This window comes from Salmo salar, chromosome 20, assembly GCF_965601325.2.
Source record: "Salmo salar chromosome 20, fSalSal1, whole genome shotgun sequence".
In the NCBI taxonomy this organism is placed as follows: domain Eukaryota; kingdom Metazoa; phylum Chordata; class Actinopteri; order Salmoniformes; family Salmonidae; genus Salmo; species Salmo salar.
In genome coordinates this window covers 38,217,501-38,241,111 of record NC_138310.1, presented here as the reverse complement: position 1 = coordinate 38,241,111, position 23,611 = coordinate 38,217,501, and the positions used below count along the sequence as shown (strand labels likewise).

At 42.4% G+C, this 23,611-nt stretch overlaps 1 protein-coding gene across 1 annotated transcript in view; it reads left to right on the top strand.

The window, feature by feature from the left end:
- adamts12 (ADAM metallopeptidase with thrombospondin type 1 motif, 12) overlaps positions 1 to 23,611 on the top strand; it is a 55,723-nt gene that overhangs the window by 2,188 nt on the left and 29,924 nt on the right. The window contains exons 3-6 of the mRNA XM_014161801.3: positions 21,358 to 21,541; positions 21,728 to 21,839; positions 22,078 to 22,171; positions 22,413 to 22,496. Coding sequence (XP_014017276.1) covers positions 21,358 to 21,541; positions 21,728 to 21,839; positions 22,078 to 22,171; positions 22,413 to 22,496 — 474 coding nt within the window. The remainder of the gene's footprint in view (positions 1 to 21,357; positions 21,542 to 21,727; positions 21,840 to 22,077; positions 22,172 to 22,412; positions 22,497 to 23,611) is intronic.

Below are 23,611 nucleotides of genomic sequence, written 5' to 3'. Positions count from 1 at the left end.
TAAAATATACAGGACAGAGGCATCAGACCAGTACTAAAATATACAGGAGAGAAGCATCAGACCAGTATTAAAATATACAGGAGAGAGGCATCAGACCAGTACTAAAATATACAGGAGAGAGGCATCAGACCAGTACTAAAATATACAGTCGAGAGGCATCAGACCAGTACTAAAATATACAGTCGAGAGGCATCAGACCAGTACTAAAATATACAGTAGAGAAGCATCAGACCAGTATTAAAATATACAGGAGAGAAGCATCAGACCAGTACTAAAATATACAGGAGAGAGGCATCAGACCAGTATTAAAATATACAGGAGAGAAGCATCAGACCAGTATTAAAATATACAGGAGAGAAGCATCAGACCAGTACTAAAATATACAGGAGAGAAGCACCAGACCTGTACTAAAATATACAGGAGAGAAGCATCAGACCAGTATTAAAATATACAGGAGAGAGGCATCAGACCAGTATTAAAATATACAGGAGAGAGGCATCAGACCAGTACTAAAATATACAGTCGAGAGGCATCAGACCAGTACTAAAATATACAGTCGAGAGGCATCAGACCAGTACTAAAATATACAGTAGAGAAGCATCAGACCAGTATTAAAATATACAGGAGAGAAGCATCAGACCAGTACTAAAATATACAGGAGAGAGGCATCAGACCAGTATTAAAATATACAGGAGAGAAGCATCAGACCAGTATTAAAATATACAGGAGAGAAGCATCAGACCAGTACTAAAATATACAGGAGAGAAGCACCAGACCTGTACTAAAATATACAGGAGAGAAGCATCAGACCAGTATTAAAATATACAGGAGAGAGGCATCAGACCAGTATTAAAATATACAGGAGAGAGGCATCAGACCAGTACTAAAATATACAGGAGAGAGGCATCAGACCAGTACTAAAATATACAGGAGAGAGGCATCAGACCAGTACTAAAATATACAGGAGAGAGGCATCAGACCAGTATTAAAATATACAGGAGAGAAGCATCAGACCAGTACTAAAATATACAGGAGAGAAGCACCAGACCAGTACTAAAATATACAGGAGAGAAGCATCAGACCAGTATTAAAATATACAGGAGAGAGGCATCAGACCAGTATTGAAATATACAGGAGAGAGGCATCAGACCAGTACTAAAATATACAGGAGAGAGGCATCAGACCAGTACTAAAATATACAGGAGAGAGGCATCAGACCAGTACTAAAATATACAGGAGAGAGGCATCAGACCAGTTCTAAAATATACAGGAGAGAGGCATCAGACCAGTTCTAAAATATACAGGAGAGAGGCATCAGACCAGTACTAAAATATACAGGAGTGAGGCATCAGACCAGTACTAAAATATACAGGAGAGAAGCATCAGACCAGTACTAAAATATACAGGAGAGAGGCATCAGACCAGTACTAAAATATACAGGAGAGAGGCATCAGACCAGTACTAAAATATACAGGAGAGAGGCATCAGACCAGTACTAAAATATACAGGAGAGAAGCATCAGACCAGTATTAAAATATACAGGAGAGAGGCATCAGGCCAGTACTAAAATATACAGGAGAGAAGCATCAGACCAGTATTAAAATATACAGGAGAGAGGCATCAGACCAGTACTAAAATATACAGTCGAGAAGCATCAGACCAGAACTAAAATATACAGGAGAGAGGCATCAGACCAGTACTAAAATATACAGGAGAGAGGCATCAGACCAGTACTAAAATATACAGGAGAGAAGCATCAGACCAGTACTAAAATATACAGGACAGAGGCATCAGACCAGTACTAAAATATACAGGAGAGAAGCATCAGACCAGTATTAAAATATACAGGAGAGAGGCATCAGACCAGTACTAAAATATACAGGAGAGAGGCATCAGACCAGTACTAAAATATACAGTCGAGAGGCATCAGACCAGTACTAAAATATACAGTCGAGAGGCATCAGACCAGTACTAAAATATACAGTAGAGAAGCATCAGACCAGTATTAAAATATACAGGAGAGAGGCATCAGACCAGTATTAAAATATACAGGAGAGAAGCATCAGACCAGTATTAAAATATACAGGAGAGAAGCATCAGACCAGTACTAAAATATACAGGAGAGAAGCACCAGACCTGTACTAAAATATACAGGAGAGAAGCATCAGACCAGTATTAAAATATACAGGAGAGAGGCATCAGACCAGTATTAAAATATACAGGAGAGAGGCATCAGACCAGTACTAAAATATACAGGAGAGAGGCATCAGACCAGTACTAAAATATACAGGAGAGAGGCATCAGACCAGTACTAAAATATACAGGAGAGAGGCATCAGACCAGTACTAAAATATACAGGAGAGAAGCATCAGACCAGTACTAAAATATACAGGAGAGAGGCATCAGACCAGTACTAAAATATACAGGACAGAAGCATCAGACCAGTACTAAAATATACAGGACAGAGGCATCAGACCAGTACTAAAATATACAGGAGAGAAGCATCAGACCAGTATTAAAATATACAGGAGAGAGGCATCAGACCAGTACTAAAATATACAGGAGAGAGGTATTAGACCAGTACTAAAATATACAGGAGAGAGGCATCAGACCAGTACTAAAATATGCAGGAGAGAAGCATCAGACCAGTATTAAAATATACAGGAGAGAGGCATCAGACCAGTACTAAAATATACAGGAGAGAAGCATCAGACCAGTACTAAAATATACAGGAGAGAGGCATCAGACCAGTACTAAAATATACAGGAGAGAAGCATCAGACCAGTACTAAAATATACAGGAGAGAGGCATCAGACCAGTACTAAAATATACAGGACAGAGGCATCAGACCAGTACTAAAATATACAGGAGAGAGGCATCAGACCAGTACTAAAATATACAGGAGAGAGGCATCAGACCAGTACTAAAATATACAGTCGAGAGGCATCAGACCAGTACTAAAATATACAGTCGAGAGGCATCAGACCAGTACTAAAATATACAGTAGAGAAGCATCAGACCAGTATTAAAATATACAGGAGAGAGGCATCAGACCAGTATTAAAATATACAGGAGAGAAGCATCAGACCAGTATTAAAATATACAGGAGAGAAGCATCAGACCAGTACTAAAATATACAGGAGAGAAGCACCAGACCTGTACTAAAATATACAGGAGAGAAGCATCAGACCAGTATTAAAATATACAGGAGAGAGGCATCAGACCAGTATTAAAATATACAGGAGAGAGGCATCAGACCAGTACTAAAATATACAGGAGAGAGGCATCAGACCAGTACTAAAATATACAGGAGAGAGGCATCAGACCAGTACTAAAATATACAGGAGAGAGGCATCAGACCAGTACTAAAATATACAGGAGAGAAGCATCAGACCAGTACTAAAATATACAGGAGAGAGGCATCAGACCAGTACTAAAATATACAGGACAGAAGCATCAGACCAGTACTAAAATATACAGGACAGAGGCATCAGACCAGTACTAAAATATACAGGAGAGAAGCATCAGACCAGTATTAAAATATACAGGAGAGAGGCATCAGACCAGTACTAAAATATACAGGAGAGAGGTATTAGACCAGTACTAAAATATACAGGAGAGAGGCATCAGACCAGTACTAAAATATGCAGGAGAGAAGCATCAGACCAGTATTAAAATATACAGGAGAGAGGCATCAGACCAGTACTAAAATATACAGGAGAGAAGCATCAGACCAGTACTAAAATATACAGGAGAGAGGCATCAGACCAGTACTAAAATATACAGGAGAGAAGCATCAGACCAGTACTAAAATATACAGGAGAGAGGCATCAGACCAGTACTAAAATATACAGGACAGAAGCATCAGACCAGTACTAAAATATACAGGACAGAGGCATCAGACCAGTACTAAAATATACAGGAGAGAAGCATCAGACCAGTATTAAAATATACAGGAGAGAGGCATCAGACCAGTACTAAAATATACAGGAGAGAGGTATTAGACCAGTACTAAAATATACAGGAGAGAGGCATCAGACCAGTACTAAAATATGCAGGAGAGAAGCATCAGACCAGTATTAAAATATACAGGAGAGAGGCATCAGACCAGTACTAAAATATACAGGAGAGAAGCATCAGACCAGTACTAAAATATACAGGAGAGAGGCATCAGACCAGTACTAAAATATACAGGAGAGAAGCATCAGACCAGTACTAAAATATACAGGACAGAGGCATCAGACCAGTACTAAAATATACAGGAGAGAAGCATCAGACCAGTATTAAAATATACAGGAGAGAGGCATCAGACCAGTACTAAAATATACAGGAGAGAGGTATTAGACCAGTACTAAAATATACAGGAGAGAGGTATTAGACCAGTACTAAAATATACAGGAGAGAGGCATCAGACCAGTACTAAAATATGCAGGAGAGAAGCATCAGACCAGTATTAAAATATACAGGAGAGAGGCATCAGACCAGTACTAAAATATGCAGGAGAGAAGCATCAGACCAGTATTAAAATATACAGGAGAGAGGCATCAGACCAGAGAGGCATCAGACCAGTACTAAAATATACAGGAGAGAGGCATCAGACCAGTACTAAAATATACAGGAGAGAGGCATCAGACCAGTACTAAAATATACAGGAGAGAAGCATCAGACCAGTACTAAAATATACAGGAGAGAAGCATCAGACCAGTACTAAAATATACAGGAGAGAGGCATCAGACCAGTACTGAAATATACAGGAGAGAAGCATCAGACCAGTACTAAAATATACAGGACAGAGGCATCAGACCAGTACTAAAATATACAGGAGAGAGGCATCAGACCAGTACTAAAATATACAGGAGAGAAGCATCAGACCAGTACTAATATATACAGGACAGAGGCATCAGACCAGTACTAAAATATACAGGAGAGAAGCATCAGACCAGTATTAAAATATACAGGAGAGAGGCATCAGACCAGTACTAAAAAATACAGTCGAGAAGCATCAGACCAGTACTAAAATATACAGGAGAGAGGCATCAGACCAGTACTAAAATATACAGTCGAGAGGCATCAGGCCAGTACTAAAATATACAGTCGAGAGGCATCAGACCAGTACTAAAATATACAGGAGCGAAGCATCAGACCAGTACTAAAATATACAGGAGAGAAGCATCAGACCAGTACTAAAATATACAGGAGAGAAGCACCAGACCAGTACTAAAATATACAGGAGAGAGGCATCAGACCAGTATTAAAATATACAGGAGAGAGGCATCAGACCAGTATTAAAATATACAGGAGAGAGGCATCAGACCAGTACTAAAATATACAGGAGAGAGGCATCAGACCAGTACTAAAATATACAGGACAGAGGCATCAGACCAGTACTAAAATATACAGGAGAGAAGCATCAGACCAGTACTAAAATATACAGGAGAGAGGCATCAGACCAGTACTAAAATATACAGGAGAGAGACATCAGACCAGTATTAAAATATACAGGAGAGAGGCATCAGGCCAGTACTAAAATATACAGGAGAGAAGCATCAGACCAGTACTAAAATATACAGGAGAGAGACATCAGACCAGTATTAAAATATACAGGAGAGAGGCATCAGGCCAGTACTAAAATATACAGGAGAGAAGCATCAGACCAGTACTAAAATATACAGGAGAGAGGCATCAGACCAGTACTAAAATATACAGGAGAGAAGCATCAGACCAGTACTAAAATATACAGGACAGAGGCATCAGACCAGTACTAAAATATACAGGAGAGAAGCATCAGACCAGTATTAAAATATACAGGAGAGAGGCATCAGACCAGTACTAAAATATACAGTCGAGAAGCATCAGACCAGTACTAAAATATACACGAGAGAGGCATCAGACCAGTACTAAAATATACAGGAGAGAGGCATCAGACCAGTACTAAAATATGCAGGAGAGAAGCATCAGACCAGTATTAAAATATACAGGAGAGAGGCATCAGACCAGTACTAAAATATGCAGGAGAGAAGCATCAGACCAGTATTAAAATATACAGGAGAGAGGCATCAGACCAGAGAGGCATCAGACCAGTACTAAAATTTAAACAGGAGAGAGGCATCAGACCAGTACTAAAATATACAGGAGAGAGGCATCAGACCAGTACTAAAATATACAGGAGAGAAGCATCAGACCAGTACTAAAATATACAGGAGAGAAGCATCAGACCAGTACTAAAATATACAGGAGAGAGGCATCAGACCAGTACTGAAATATACAGGACAGAAGCATCAGACCAGTACTAAAATATACAGGACAGAGGCATCAGACCAGTACTAAAATATACAGGAGAGAGGCATCAGACCAGTACTAAAATATACAGGAGAGAGGCATCAGACCAGTACTAAAATATACAGGAGAGAGGCATCAGACCAGTACTAAAATATACAGGAGAGAGGCATCAGACCAGTACTAAAATATACAGGAGAGAGGCATCAGACCAGTACTAAAATATACAGGAGAGAAGCATCAGACCAGTACTAAAATATACAGGACAGAGGCATCAGACCAGTACTAAAATATACAGGAGAGAAGCATCAGACCAGTACTAAAATATACAGGAGAGAGGCATCAGACCAGTACTAAAATATACAGGAGAGAGACATCAGACCAGTACTAAAATATACAGGAGAGAGGCATCAGACCAGTACTAAAATATACAGGAGAGAGGCATCAGACCAGTACTAAAATATACAGGAGAGAAGCATCAGACCATTACTAAAATATACAGGAGAGAAGCATCAGAGGAATTGGTATGTTGTATGGCTGGTCACAGGCTGCTGAGCAAACCCCCCTTTAGACTGACAGTACCCTGTCTGTTGGTCCAGCCTCCACAGATTTCCTGAGACTGTTTGCAGAAATACTTTAGCTCCATGGCCCACAAATGATTGCGGCTGCATGCTGCCTCCTCTCAGCCTATACTGGGAGACTCTGTCCCTCTTGCACGATCTCTCCCTCTCTCTCCCCGCTCACCCTACTTCTACCACTCTCCGTCTCCCTCTCTCAGCTCTCACTCTCTCTCTCTGTACAGTGTTATGTTTCTCCTTGTTTGACCACAGACAAGTTTGAGAATATGGCTTCTATGGCTGCTGTTTAGAAAGAGACTGAAATAAGACTTGAGTCACATACACAAACGAGACGTCTGTATTTGTAGAATTCTTGTATGTTTCTTATAAGAAACCTACTTTTTTCTACAAAGGAAATTAATACTTTGACTTTCATCACAATGATAGTTGTGAGCTTTGCTCTCTGTCTGCTGACCGAAAAACTGCTGGAAAGCAGAGAGAGACAAATCAAAATATCTGGACAGCAGAGAGAGACAAAGGAAAACTGCTGGACAGCAGAGAGAGACAAAGGAAACAGTTGGACAGCAGAGAGAGACAAAGGAAACAGTTGGACAACAGAGAGAGATGAAGAAAAACAGCTGGAAATATACAGCTTAATACTTTGACTTTCATCACAATGATAGTTGTGAGCTTTGCTCTCTGTCTGCTGACCGAAAAACTGCTGGAAAGCAGAGAGAGACAAATCAAAATATCTGGACAGCAGAGAGAGAGACAAAGGAAAACAGCTGGTCAGCAGAGAGAGAGACAAAGGAAAACAGCTGGTCAGCAGAGAGAGAGACAAAGGAAAACAGCTGGTCAGCAGAGAGAGAGACAAAGGAAAACAGCTGGTCAGCAGAGAGAGAGACAAAGGAAAACAGCTGGTCAGCAGAGAGAGACAAAGGAAAACAGCTGGTCAGCAGAGAGAGAGACAAAGGAAAACAGCTGGACAGCAGAGAGAGAGACAAAGGAAAACAGCTGGTCAGCAGAGAGAGACAAATGAAAACAGCTGGACAGCAGAGAGAGAGATGAAGAAAAACAGCTGGACAGCAGAGAGAGAGACAAAGGAAAACAGCTGGACAGCAGAGAGAGAGATGAAGAAAAACAGCTGGACAGCAGAGAGAGAGACAAAGGAAAACAGCTGGACAACAGAGAGAGAGACAAAGGAAAACAGCTGGTCAGCAGAGAGAGAGACAAAGGAAAACAGCTGGACAGCAGAGAGAGAGATGAAGAAAAACAGCTGGACAGCAGAGAGAGACAAAGGAAAACAGCTGGACAGCAGAGAGAGACAAAGGAAAACAGCTGGACAGCAGAGAGAGAGATGAAGAAAAACAGCTGGACAGCAGAGAGAGAGACAAAGGAAAACAGCTGGACAGCAGAGAGAGAGACAAAGGAAAACAGCTGGTCAGCAGAGAGAGAGACAAAGTAAAACAGCTGGACAGCAGAGAGAGACAAAGTAAAACAGCTGGACAGCAGAGAGAGAAATAAATGAACAGCAGAGAGAGACAGACAAAGGAAAACTGCTGGACTGCAGAAAGAGAGTCAAATTAAAACTGCTGGACGACAGAGAGAGAGACAAATGAAATCAGCTGAACAGCAGAATGAGAGACAATGGAAAACACTTGGATAGCAGAGAGAGATACAATGGAATACAGCTGGACAGCAGAGAGAGAGACGAAGGAAAACAGCTTCACAGCAGGGAGAGAGACGAAGGAAAACAGCTTCACAGCAGGGAGAGAGACGAAGGAAAACAGCTGGACAGCAGAGAGAGACAAAGGTAAACAGCTGGACAGCAGAGAGAGACAAAGGTAAACAGCTGGACAGCAGAGAGAGACAAAGGTAAACAGCTGGACAGCAGAGAGAGACGAAGGAAAACAGCTTCACAGCAGGGAGAGAGACGAAGGAAAACAGCTTCACAGCAGGGAGAGAGACGAAGGAAAACAGCTTCACAGCAGGGAGAGAGACGAAGGAAAACAGCTGGACAGCAGAGAGAGACAAAGGTAAACAGCTGGACAGCAGAGAGAGACAAAGGTAAACAGCTGGACAGCAGAGAGAGACAAAGGTAAACAGCTGGACAGCAGAGAGAGACAAAGGTAAACAGCTGGACAGCAGAGAGAGACAAAGGAAAACAGCTGGACAGTGGAGAGAGACAAAGGAAAACAGCTGGTCAGTGGAGAGAGACAAAGGAATATAGCTGGACAACAGTGAAAGAGACGAAGGGGAGAGTGCCATTCTGTACCTGATGATTTACTGTGGTAGAACTATCAAGAGGATATGGAAGAGGAGGAACTTTGTTCTGTAAAATGACCGGAAGAGTCAGTAAATGGCCTTTCTGTCAGTGTTTTCTCCTGTCACATCAGGAATGTCTATCCTGCAAGGTCTTGTCTCACTTTCAGTCAATCATGTTTGGTTTGCAGTCACTTAATGAGCCAAACTGTGTAAATACATGACCTTGAGGATATGCAGCTGTTGTGACAGTGCATGGGTTTGGGCTAGAGCAAAGAGACATTGAGTGTGCAAAGACCTCCATGCATTTGTTATCTAATGGTTGCTAAATGTTTCTTGGACTGTGACCTAACCATCTCAAACTTAAGTGCATCTCCAAATCCCTGCTCCAAGCTTTAAATCAAATCAAATTGTACTTGTCACATGTGCCGAATACAACCTTACAGTGAAATGCTTACTTACAAGCCCCTAACCAACAATGCAGTTTTCAGAAAAATAACCTAAAAAAAAAGAAATAAAAGTAACAAATAATTCAAGAGCAGCAGTAAAATAACAATAGCGAGGTTTTATACAGGTGGTACCGGTACAGAGTCAATGTGTGGGGGCACCGGTTAGTTTATTTTATATTTTTTTCATTTCACCTTTATTTAACCAGGTAGGCCAGTTGAGAATATGTTCTCATTTACAACTGTGACCTGGCCAAGATAAAGCAAAGCAGTGCGAAACAAACAACAACACAGAGTTGCACATGCAATAAACGTACAGTCAATAACACAATAGAAAAGTCTATATACAGTATGTGCAAATGAGGTAAGATTAGGGAGGTAAGGCAATAAATAGACCGTAGTGGCGAAATAATTACAATTTAGCAATTAAACACTGGAGTGATAGATGTGCAGAAGATGAATGTGCAAGTAGAGATACTGGGGTGCAAAGGAGAAAAAAATAAATAACAATATGGGGATGAGGTAGTTGGATGGGCTATTTACAGATGGGCTGTCAACAAGTGCAATGATCTGTAAGCTGCTCTGACAGCTGATGCTTGAAGTTAGTGAGGGAGAGTCTCCAGCGTCAGTGATTTTTGCAATTCATTCCAGTCATTGGCAGCAGAAAACTGGAAGGAAAGGCGGCCAAAGGAGGAATTGGCTTTGGGGGTGACCAGTGAAATATACCTGCTGGAGCGCGTGCTACGAGTGGGTGCTGCTATGGTGACCAGTGAGCTGAGATAAGACGGGGCTTTACCTAGCAAAGACTTATAGATGACCTGGAGCCAGTGGGTTTGGTGACAAATATGAAGCGAGGGCCAGCCAACGAGAGCATACAGGTACCAGTGGTGGGTAGTATATGGGGCTTTGGTGACAAAACGGATGGCACTGTGATAGACTGCATCCAATTTGCTAAGTAGAGTGTTGGAGGCTATTTTGTAAATGACATTGCCGAAGTCAGGGATCGGTAGGATAGTCAGTTTTACGAGGGTATGTTTGGCGCCATGAGTGAAGGATGCTTTGTTGCGAAATAGGAAGCCGATTCTAGATTTAATTTTGGATTGAAGATGCTTAATGTGAGCCTGGAAGGAGAGTTTACAGTCTAAACAGACACCTAGGTATTTGTAGTTGTCCACATATTCTAAGTCAGAACCGTCCAGAGTAGTGATACTAGACTGCCGGGCAGGTGCGGGCAGTGATTGGTTGAAGAGCATGCATTTAGTTTTACTTGCATTTAAGAGCAGTTGGAGGCCACAGAAGGAGAGTTGTATGGCATTGAAGCTCATCGGGAGATTAGTTAACACAGTGTCCAAAGAAGGGCCAGAAGTATACAGAATGGTGTCGTCTGTGTAGAGGTGGATCAGAGAATCACCAGCAGCAAGAGCGACACCATTGATGTATACAGAGAAAAGAGTCGGCCCGAGAATTGAACTCTGTGGCACCTCCATAGAGACTGCCAGAGGTCTGGACAACAGGCCCTCCAATTTGACACACTGAACTCTGTCTGAGAAATAGTTGGTTAACCAGGCGAGGCAGTAATTTGAGAAACCAAGGCTGTTGAGTCTGCCGATAAGAATGCGGTGACTGACAGAGTCGAAAGCCTTGGCCAGGTCGATGAATACGGCTGCACAGTATTGTCTTTTATCGATGGCGGTTATGATATCATTTAGGACCTTGAGCGTGGCTTGAGGAGCGTGACCAGCTCGGAAACCAGATTGCATAGCGGAGAAGGTACAGTCGGATTCGAAATGGTCGGCGATATATTTGTTAACTTGGCTTTCGAAGACCTTAGAAAGGCAGGGTAGGATAGATATAGGTCTGTAACAGTTTGGGTCTAGTGTCTCCCCTTTTAAAAGGGGGATGACCGCGGCAGCTTTCCAATCTTTGGGGATCTCAGACGATACGAAAGAGAGGTTGAACAGGCTGGTAATAGGGGTTGCAACAATTGCGGCAGATAATGTTAGAAAGAGAGGGTCCAGATTGTCTAGCCCGGCTGATTTGTAGGGGTCCAGATTTTTCAGCTCTTTCAGAACATCAGCTATCTGGATTTGGGTGAAGGAGAAATGGGGGAGGCTTGGGAAAGTTGCTGTGTGGGGTGCAGAGCTGTTGATCAGGGCAGTGGTAGCCAGGTGGAAAGCAAGGCCAGCCGTAGAAAAATGCTTATTGAAATTCTAAATTATCATGGATTTATCAGTGGTGACAGTGTTTCCTAGCCTCAGTGCAGTGGGCAGCTGGGAGGAGGTGCTCTTGTTCTCCATGGACTTCACAGTGTCCCAGAACTTTTTGGAGTTTGTGCTCAGGATACAAATTTCTGTTTGAAAAAGCTAGCCTTTGCTTTCCTAACTGCCAGTGTATATTGGTTCCTAACTTCCCTGAAAAGTTGCATATCGCGGGGGCTATTCGATGCTAATGCAGTATGCAACAGGATGTTTTTGTGCTGGTCAAGGGCAGTCAGGTCTGGAGTGAACCAAGGGCTATATCTGTTCCTGGTTCAAATTTTTTTTGAATGGGGCATGCATATTTAAGATGGTGAGGAAAGCACTTTTAAAGAATAACCAGACTTCCTCTACTGACAGAATGAGGTCAATATCCTTCCAGGATACCCGGGCCAGGTCGATTAGAAAGGCCTGCTCGCTGAAGTGTTTTAAGGAGCGTTTGACAGTGATGAGGGGTGGTCGTTTGACCGCAGACCCATTACGGGCGCAGCCAATGAGGCGTTGGATCTCTGAGATCCTGGTTGAAGTATTTAGAGGGCAGGTTGGTCAGGATGATATCTATGAGGGTGCCCGAGTTTACGGATTTGGGGTTGTACCTGGTAGGTTCCATGATAATTTGGGTGAGATTGAGGGCATCTAACTTAGATTGTAGGACGGCTGGTGTATTAAGCATATCCCAGTTTAGGTCACCTAACAGTACAAACTCTGAAGATAAATGGGGGGCAATTAATTCACATGTTGTGTCCAGGACACAGCTAGGGGCTGAGGGGGGTATGTAACAAGTGGCAACAGTGAGAGCCTTATTTTTGGAAAGGTGGATTTTTAAAAGTAGAAGCTCGAACTGTTTGGGCACAGACCTGGATAGCATGACAGAACTCTGCAGGCTCTCTCTGCAGTAGATTGCAACTCCACCCCCTTTGGCAGTTCTATCTTGGTGGAAAATGTTGTAGTTGGGGAAGGAAATTTCAGAATTTTTGGTGGCCTTCCTAAGCCAGGATTCAGACACAGCTAGGACATCAGGGTTGGCGGAGTGTGCTAAAGCAGTGAATAAAACAAACTTAGGGAGGAGGCTTCTGAAGTTAACATGCATGAACCCAAAGCTTTTACGGTTACAGAAGTCAACAAAAGATAGCGCCTGGGGAATAGGAGTGGAACTGGGGGCTACAGGGCCTGGGTTAACCTCTACATCCCCAGAGGAACAGAGGAGGAGTAGGATAAGGGTACGGCTAAAGGCTATAAGAACTGGTCGTTTGGTGCGTTGGGGACAGAGAATCAAAGGAGCAGATTTCTGGGTGTTGTAGAATAGATTCAAGGCATAATGTACTGACAAGGGTATGGTAGGATGTGAGTACAGTGGAGGTAAACCTATGCGTTGTGTCGATGAAAGCGGTTTCATCTCTGGAGGCATCAATTAACATAGGTGAGGTCTCCGCAGGTGTATGGGGTGGGACGAAAGAGCTATCTAAGGCATTTTGAGTGGGACTGAGGGCTCTACAGTGAAGTAAAACAATAAAAACTAGCCAAGATAGCAGTAGACAAGGCATATTGACATTAGAGAGAGGCATAAAGCAATCACAGGAGTTGATCAGGAGAGCTAAGACAACAACGGGTAAATGGCGATGAATGGGCAGAGCGGGTCAGTTAGGTACATACAGGACCTGAGATCGAGGCTGGGGCCGACAGGTAAACAGAATGAGGTACCTTGTTATTGAAACAGTCCAGGGGGCATCAGCTGTGTAGCCGAGTGATCATAGTGTCAAAAGAGTAGCAATCGGTGAGTCAAGGTGCTGTTCGGTAGTCATTACTACGCTGGGCGAGCAGGGGACACAGCGTCTAGAAAAAGCTAGCGGGCCGAGGCTTGTAGATGGTTCTTCGGCGATATCGTAACAGAATAGCCTGTTGAGACCACATCAGGCGATCACGTCGGCAGTCCAATTGTGATGGATCGGCGGGGCTCCGTGTCGACAATAAAGGGTCCAGGCCAATTGGCAGAGGAGGTATTGTAGCCCTAGAATTAGCTGATATATGGGCCTAGCTCGAGGCTAGCTCAAGGCTAGCTGGTGCTTGCTTCGGGACAGAGGCATTAGCTAACAGTAGCCACACATTTTCAGCTAGCTAGCTGCGATGATCCGGAGTAATGATCCGGTGTAATGATCCAGAGCGGCTTGAATCCGGTGATATGGTAGAGAGAAGTAGTCCGATATGCTCTGGGTTGATATCGTGCTGTGCAGACTGGCAGGGGATTGTCCAAGCTAAGGCTGGCTGATTTTGGGGAAAAAAGGCGAGGACCACTAGCCGTGGCTAACAAAGACTAGTAGCTAGTTAGCTGGCTTGCTCCTGATGGAAGTTCCAGTTATAAGGAATAAAAATAACAGATCCGTACCACATTGGGTGAGGTGGGTTGCAGGAATCCGGTGATATGGTAGAGAGAAGCAGTCCGATATGCTCTGTGTTGATATCGCGCTGTGCAAGACTGGCAGGTGTTGTCCGAGCTAAGGTCCGAGCTAAGGTAGAGGTAGAGTTATTAAAGTGACTATGCATAGATAATAACAGAGAGTAGCAGCAGCGTAAAAGAGGGAGGGGGGGGGCAATGCAAATAGTCTGGGTAGCCGTTTGATTAGATGTTCAGGAGTCTTGGGGGTGAAAGCTGTTTAGAAGCCTCTTGGGCCTAGACTTGGCACTCCGGTACCACTTGCAATGCGGTAACAGAGAGAACAGTCTATGACTTGGGTGACTAGAGTCTTTGACCATTTTTAGGGCCTTCCTCTGACACCACCTAGTATAGAGGTCCTGAATGTCAGGAAGCTTGGCCAAAGTGATGTACTGGGCCGTACGCACTACCCTCTGTAGTGCCTTGCGGTCGGAGGCTGGGCAGTTGCCATACCAGGCAGTGATGCAACCTGTCAGGACACTCTCGATGGTGCAGCTGTAGAACTTTTTGAGGATCTTAGGACCTATGCCAAATATTTTCTTGTGACATTAACTGAGGCACTTACCCCCTAAAATGGTCAACGGGACAGTATTGTTGGTGGACCGACAGGGTGCACACACAAAAAAGCTATAAGCATAATGTACATACAGTACCAGTCAACAGTTTGGACACACCTACTCATTCAAGGGTTTTTCTTTATTTTGCTATTTTCTACATTGCAGAATAATAGTGAAGACATCAAAACTATGAAATAACACATATGGAATCAAGTAGTAACCAAAAAAGTGTTAAACAAATCAAAATATATTTTAGATTTTAGATTCTTCAAAGTAGCCAACCTTTACCTTGACGACAGCTTTGCACACTCTTGGCATACTCTCATCCAGCTTCATGTAGTCACCTGGAATGCATTTCAGTTAACAGGTGTGGCTTGTCAAAAGTTAATTTGTGGAATTTCTTTCCTTCTTAATGCATTTGAGCCAATCAGTTGTGACAAGGTAGGGGTGGTATACAGAAGATAGCCCTATTTGGTAAAAGACCATGTCCATATTATGCCAAGAAAAGCTCAAATAAGCAAAGAGAAATGACAGTCCATCATTATTTTAAGACATGAAGGTCAGTCAAACCCGGAAAATTTCAAAAACTTTGAAAGTTTCTTCAAGTGCAGTCTATAAAATATATTAGGATTTGTTTTGATGTCTTCACTATTATTCTGCAATGTAGAAAATAGTACAAATAAAGAAAAACCTTTGAATGAGTAGGTGTGTCCAAACTTTTGACTGGTACTGTATCTAGGATCTTAAAATAATCCTGCAATAAGAGGACATTTGAAGTATTATCTGGATTATAATTAATGGACGTTTTTGTAGTGGTTGATTACATTGGTAAAGGAAAATGAAGTCAAAAATGTCAAAGTGGAAATTACAATCTTCAGAAAGCCTTTTGAAACCCAAACACACTAAAAGTTTTACATTTCCGAATGTTCTCCTGCAACAGGGTAATCAAATTAAGATCGTACATCTGTACAGTAAAAGCTTTACCCAAAGTAGTAGAGTATGAGCTGAAGGTGCACAACCACAACATTAACAGTGTCCAGACTAACGGATCATGAATGTCATTTTATTACCTTTTTTTTACGTGACTGGACCAGTAATATAGTATGTGCAACTTTCGTCATTGTCTACACCCAGTCTTCAGCCACAACTAAGGGGTCCCAACCCACCATTGTACTAATCCTCCCAGTAAGAGGGGAGGTCAGTGTATGACCATAGGACCAATCTACTATACACTACTAGAAAAAAGGGTTCCAAAAGGGTTCTGCGGCTATCCCCTTTTTTCTTCCAGATGGAAACCTTTTAGGTTCCATGTAGAACCAAAAAGGGTTATTTAAAGCAGTGGTTCTCAAATGGTTTTGCCTCATGACCCAAATTGAACCAGGTTGTCTCTGCTGCAACCCAATATTCGCATCACGAAAAGGAATCAGCAAAATAAAATCTGGAGAACAATTTTTAATGCTATATCAATAGTAATTGTAACAATTGTATGACAAGGGAATAACATTCCCACCTCTTTCATTGTCAATAATACATTTTTGCCCCTATTCTCGATGAAGAATGTTAATAAATTCACTGGTTTGAGACCAAAAAATCTACCAAAATAGCGCTGCTAATGGCTCTATATTGAAAATACCGTGATTGAAGTAAAATTGTTCAGAGATTAAATTATTTATAAATGTATGTTCATTGTAATTCTACACATATTCTACCTGGTTTAAGCCATTTAAGTTCAGACTGGAGTATTTCTACATAATTATTAGAATTTTTTGTTTTACTCAGACACCCTCAGAAAATCTTTTGGGTCGCGACCCACCAGTTGAGAAATGCTACATTAAAGGGACAGCCAAAGAACCCTTTTAGGTTCTAAATAGCAGCTTTTTTTCTAAGAGTATAGTGTTCCTCAGTAAGGAGGGAGGGAACGTAAATGACCAGACCACAGGCAGCCAGCTGTGGGAGGGAAACACTGCCAGATCCAAGCTGCAGGAGAGGCCATGTCACTGACTCCAGAGACACAGAGGTAGTAGAGGCACTCTTTCCAAGTATGAAATGATGGGCCAAAAATTTCACTCGCGTTTTCTCCAATGTACATTTGTTCTCTACTGATTTCAGGGAAGAATACAATGAAACAAAGTTTTATCAAGAAGATCGGTCGATGTGTGAGGTATAGACATATGAAAGAGTATACATTTTTTACTTCATGGTTATCATAGTGAACACTTCCATCATGGTAAAACATCACCCTACGCTATGTTTGCATAACACAACTGCCTAGGAAATAGCTACATAAACCTGCCTTGACTCACTCATTGGTTGTCCTGGTTTTGAGGGTTGATGTGTACAGATGTAGGATTTTCATTTGACCACCCGGTTGTAGGACATTTTTAACTTGTAGTAGATTTGAGGTTTAAAAAGGCTGTTGGAGTTTGTTATTTCCACTTTGAAATTTCCGGCGAGATTTTCCCTTACGAAAAATGTATCAACCCCTACAAAAATATCCATGATTTATAATCCACATATTCATTCACATTTCCTGTTGCTTTAGGATTATTTTCCTGCTGCAGCAAACTGGCTCAAATTAAGATGCTACATCTGTAGCTTGGCATGGAGTGGGAGTAAACCCAGGCGACAGCACACGGGCATGCCTCTGGAATGCAATAAGCCACAGCGTGGTTATTGTTACCAAGTGAACACCCTGCAACCTCTGATTCCAGCACACTCCTGGGAGAGTAAATAAAGACCAGATAAGGTGAAATGGGCTCATCCAAACAGAAAGGATAAAGACATGACTACCAATCATGATAATGTACAGCACTATCTCTGGTGAGCTGGATTTGAAAGGACTAGCAGTTGATGGTGTTCTCATATAAAATGCTGAAGTTGTCTTCCATAATAATGTCACAGGACGTTGGAATCTTTGGATGGTACAGTGCTCCCATTTCTTCTTTGTTTCTGTATTCAAGCGCTGCAGTCAGACCAAACCCAACGCTTTTTCAATGGAGGAGTTGGTTGCCCCGAGGCACTAGAAGGAATTAGTAGTTGCACGTTCAGTGCCATTATTTCAGTACATTATCTTTTGTGAAATGCATATCTCCTCACACTGTCCCGATGGAAAATAATGATACCTCTGAAGCCATGTAAAGATCCCACTCACATAATAATTTGACAAGAACTTGAAAATGACTCTGCATGTAGTCCAACTTCTTATCTTCTGCATGTGTGCAAAAGAGAGCAGATGTCATTAAAGTACTCTAAAAATTGTATTTTTTGGTCTGTTTGTGTTAGTGGTTGGAATCATTATGGTGAGCTGTTGTGTGATTACTCATCACACAATCCACACCTCCCCTCCCCATGTGTCCCAGTAAGGAGTGGAAGGCCACAGACTCACTCTGTGTTACAACAGGCAGGAGGAAACTCACTCCAAGTCCTCTTGGCCTGCAATCCAAAGTCCAGCAGAAGCAGTAAACAGAGCTAAAGCAGTTCCACATGGCTTCTGTATTTAACACACACACACACACACACACACACACCACACACACACACACACACACACACACACACACACACACACACACACACACACACACACACACACACACACAGAGAGAGAGAGAGACCTATGTTATTACAGCCTACCCTCGCTCTGGCTGTCACCTCACATTCAAACACACTTCCTCTCAGATACCCACAGGTGAGGAGGAGGAGGAGGAGGAGGAGGAGGCTTAGAGAAGGCAGTCTGTTAGCAGAATTTAGGGGATTTAGAATGCACCACAAAGGCCTTTGTAATAATCTGATCCCATTCTGTCCTAATTGGTTTTGGTCGTTCTGAGTAGAGCTCTTTGTTTGTTTGTTCTCAATATCCATGTTTGTTTCCTTAGGTTCTCTGAAAGTACATTAAATGCACTTTGAATGAGGAACAAAGTTTTTTTGTTTGTCCTTTCATGTTCTATGTTGTAGAATGTTATTAGTGTAATACGACACCTTGTCAGCTTGTGGACGGTAGTTTAAGGACTACAGGTAGGAACATGCTTTGATCCCTCCAGGGACTCTGTATCTGTATTCTATATGCAGATCACGGCTGAGTCAGGCTGAATGTTTGAATGGGCCTCTCTCTTGCATTCCTTACTGAAGGATCTGATCTGCAACCATCCACCTGGTTTTGTCTTTTGGGACTGAAATCATAACTGATTGAGGAAAACATTGAGAGGAACAGCCTCCAATCCATAACCCAGACAGATATGGAGCACAGGCGGCTGGTGGCACCTTAATTGACCCAGCATATGCATCACACGGGAATGATTTCTATACTTTGAAAGTTGCATATCTTGAAAACTTGATTGCTGACAAGCAAAACATTTTGGGACTATGACAGCAATGGACGAATGAAACAAATTCCAAAATATAGTTTTTGGGTGGAATTTTCCTTTAAGTGTTTTACACTTAGCACACAGCAACTAGAAGCCCAGCCCTACTCTCCTGAGACTACTTCATCAACTTGGCTGGAGAGAACAGCAGATTTTCTAGATAGAGATATGCGGTAGACTGCAGGATTCCCTAGAGCAGAACAGCACTAACTTCAGTGGATGAGTGAAGGGCAATGTTTGCCCTCCAATGGTCACTGGTTGGATTTGCTACTAATTGATCTAGAACAGAACAGGATCAAAACGAATCAGGAACAGTGAAGAGCAGAACTCCTGGGAAGAACATTCAGCTTATTCTACTCATTCTTAGAGAACATACCCCTCTTCCCTCTCCCTCTTCTTCTCTTTTGCATGTTGGTTTAGAGATGGAGAGAGGCACACCCTGGTGCAGTTTGGGCTTGTTAGGTCGTACATACACTTGACATACCACTGTTTCCCCTAGGATTCTTTTCAGCAGTAGGATTTTTTTAAGGCCTTCCTCTTGGCCGCAGAGACAAAATGTTGCTTGTTTTAAAGCTAATTTCCTGCAATTATACACATTTTGATTGCCTTAAATTCTACAAATGTTGCCTTGTACTTATGCTATCTGAGTACTCAAATATTATAACAAAATCAATGGGGGCCCCATGCCATGACGTTTCTGGAATTTTACAATCTAGTTTTTATTTTGGTGATTGTTAGTTCTCAAAGATGATCTTATTTGAAAATATACAGCTCCATTATTTTGCAGCAGTGGAAACACTGCACACACACATTGCACTCTCCCTGCAGATAACTGAATAATCACCCAGACTAATAGCCCTGCAGAGAGAGAAAGAGAGCGAGAGAGAGTGTGTGTGCGTGTGTGTGTGTGTGTGTGTGTGTGTGTGTGTGTGTGTGTGTGTGTGTGTGTGTGTGGGGGGGGGGGGGGGGGGGGGGGGGGGGTCTGCACCGGTAGGAACATGTAGGGCATATTTCAGAGACAAACACTGTCCCATAAATGAACCACTGCATGAGGGAATGCGTCCCAGGGCACTGAAACATGCCTTCCTCAAGGCAATTACTCTGCCCTGACCTTAAAGGCCCAGTGCAGTAAAGAACATGATTTTTCTGTGTTTTATGTATATTTCCACACTGGGGTTGAAATAATATTGTGAAATTGTGAAAATTATGATAATGGCCTTTTAGCTCATTTTTTACTTTTTAATTAGAACACTGAAAACACAAAACAAGAAAACGCACGAACGCACAGTAATAATGCAGGCTACACACAGCAATGCAAAAACAACTTCCCACAAAGGGACAGGTGAAAACAGGGCTACTTAAGTATGACTCTCAATCAGCAACAACAATGTACTGATTGAGAGCCATTCCAGGCCAACAAAGAAATACACAACATAGACAGAACATAGAAATACGAAATATAGAACATAACCCAAAAACCCCGGAATACTCTAACCAAACACCCCTCTACATAAACACATATACTAACACACCCCGAACCACATAAAACAAATACCCCCCTGCCACGTCCTGACCAAACTACAATAACAAATAACCCCTTTACTGGTCAGAACGTGACAGACCACCTGAAATGTCATCCTGTTTTGGTGGGATGGAGTTCTGGCCTGCCTGGTGGCACAAATTGGTTAATAGACCAATAAGAAAGAGAGTTCCAAACTTCTCTGCCAATAACAGCTAGTTTTCCATTTTCCCCTCCCCACTCCGACCACTCCCAGATAGTTCTTGCAAAATCCTTGCTTGAGAAATTGCTCTTTGTTAGGAAGCTATTTTTGTTTCTTTTTGACCATTTTAATCACAGTAAGGTTCTTAATTGTTACCCAGAAATGATTTGATATTGAGATAAAAATGGCTGCATTGGACCTTTAACTGCAGGCTTTTAGTAAGGTACCTCACACAACACGTAAACAGCACTAGCTACCCTACTGACATTTTCACGGCTCAGAAAATTATACATCAGAGTTATGTTCCATTGTGACTCACATTTTCCATTTTAGTCATAGCAAGTTACAATATGTTGCATACTGCGAGATGGATGGATTGGTTCTATGTCTATATCCCACAGATAGGGCTTGACACACACACACACACGAATGCAGCACACACAGACACACGTGTGTACACATACAGTACAGTGTGTGTGTTTCCCCCACAGAAAGGTTTGTTTACCTTGCCTGAGGGACCGCACTTCATTGAACCAGTCCAGGGGTCAACTGATGGTGCTGTGGAGCGGGAGGGACCAGAGCCCCATGTGGTCTACCCCAGCATTACAACGGCAATGCAAAGACACAAACGCAGCTCTGAGGCCCTGGACACACCGAGCCCCTGTGGGGTCAAAGGTTAGTAGAATAGAATAGAACACAATTCAATAGATTTGGTTTAATATAATTTAAGATATTTTGTTTTGTTAGATTGCTTTGCGTTTTGTAAATGGCTTCCTTTGTTTGAGCATGAGGAATGTTCCAGGTCCTATTTTTCCTCTAGTCTCTTGTGTTGAGCGTATCTCTGTGTTGTCTGTCCTGCAGATGTGGCACGTGATTCCCTAGTGGTGGAAAGAGAGAGGGAGGACTGGGAGAGGGAGCAGCAGGAGGAGGATAGGGCTCAGCATCGCTCCCAACGCTCCGTCAGCAGAGAGAGGTACACAGCAGTGTTTCCCCTACTATAGGTGGCTGGTATAAATAGGCGGGTAGAATAAAAGAGTTCACAATTCGATTGGCAAGTTTTATTCCATATGAAAGACTGGGCCAGAGTCTGGATTTTTCCTGGAATTCTTTGAATATTTATAATTCTTGGAATCTCTTTATTTTCCGACATCATCGCCTATCACTGAAATGTACCTCTCATTCTTCATTGTGTTTCTCACTCCTGTGTGAAGGTGGGTAGAGACCATGGTGGTGGCAGACTCTGAACTGATTGAATACCACGGCAGTGACAACGTAGAGTCTTACGTCTTCACCATCATGAACATGGTGAGTAGGGAGGATCAGCCTTTACCTGAGCCCTCTGTCCACACCACACAGACACAGTAACAGTGACACGTCATGACAGCAGTGTGGTGCTCCAGTGATAGCCTGTGTGTGTGTGTGTGTGTGTGTGTGTGTGTGTGTGTGTGTGTGTGTGTGTGTGTGTGTGTGTGTGTGTGTGTGTGTGTGTGTGTGTGTGTGTGTGTGCTTGCGTGCGTGCGTGTGTGTGTGTGTGTGTGTGTGTCAGGTGGCAGGGATCTTCCATGATGCCAGTATAGGGAATGCCATCCACATCATCCTGGTCCGTCTGATCCTCCTGCAGGGAGAGGAGGTAATCAACACGTCACGTTTACACAGACACTGTGATCAAGGCTCTTAATTCACTTTTTCATTTATAGCACTGGTGTTCTTCTCAACTTGAAAAGGTTAGACAGACTAAAGAGTATGGGAGCACCAGAAATAGATATGAGACCTGTATGAATATTAACTTTGAAACACATCTCCTGGGGTAGTGATGCAGACTAGAGGTCGACCGATTATGATTTTTCAACGCCGATGCCGATACTGATTATTGGAGGACCACAAAAGCCGATACCGATTAATCTGCCAATTTTTATTTTATTTTTTATTTGTAATAATGACAATTACAACAATACTGAATGAACACTTATTTTAACTTAATATAATACATTAATAAAATAAATGTAGCCTCAAATAAATAATGAAACATGTTCAATTTGGTTTAAATAATGCAAAAACAAAGTGTTGGAGAAGAAAGTAAAAGTGTAATATGTGCCATGTAAGAAAGCTAACGTTTAAGTTCCTTGCTCAGAACATGAGAACATATGAAAGCTGGTGGTTCCTTTTAACATGAGTCTTCAATATTCCCAGGTAAGAAGTTTTAGGTTGTAGTTATTATAGGAATTATAGGACTATTTCTCTCTATACGATTTGTATTTCATATACCTTTGACTATTGGATGTTCTTATAGGCACTTTAGTATTGCCAGTGTAACAGTAACAGTCCCTCTCCTCGTTCCTACCTGGGCTGGAACCAGGAACACATCGAAAACAGCCACCCTCGAAGCAGCGTTACCCATGCAGAGCAAGGGGAACAACTACTCCAAGTCTCAGAGCAAGTGACGTTTGAAACGCTATTAGCGCACACCGCGCTAACTAGCTAGCCATTTCACATCGGTTACACCAGCCTAATCTTGGGAGTTGACAGGCTTGAAGTCATAAACAGCGCAATGCTTGAAGCACAGCGAAGAGCTGCTGGCAAAACACACGAAAGTGCTGTTTGAATTAATGCTTACGAGCTTGCTGCTGCCTACCACCGCTCAGTCAGACATCTCTATCAAATCATAGACTTAATTATAATATAATAAACACACAGAAATACGAGCCTTAGGTCATTAATAATATGGTCGAATCCGGAAACTATCAT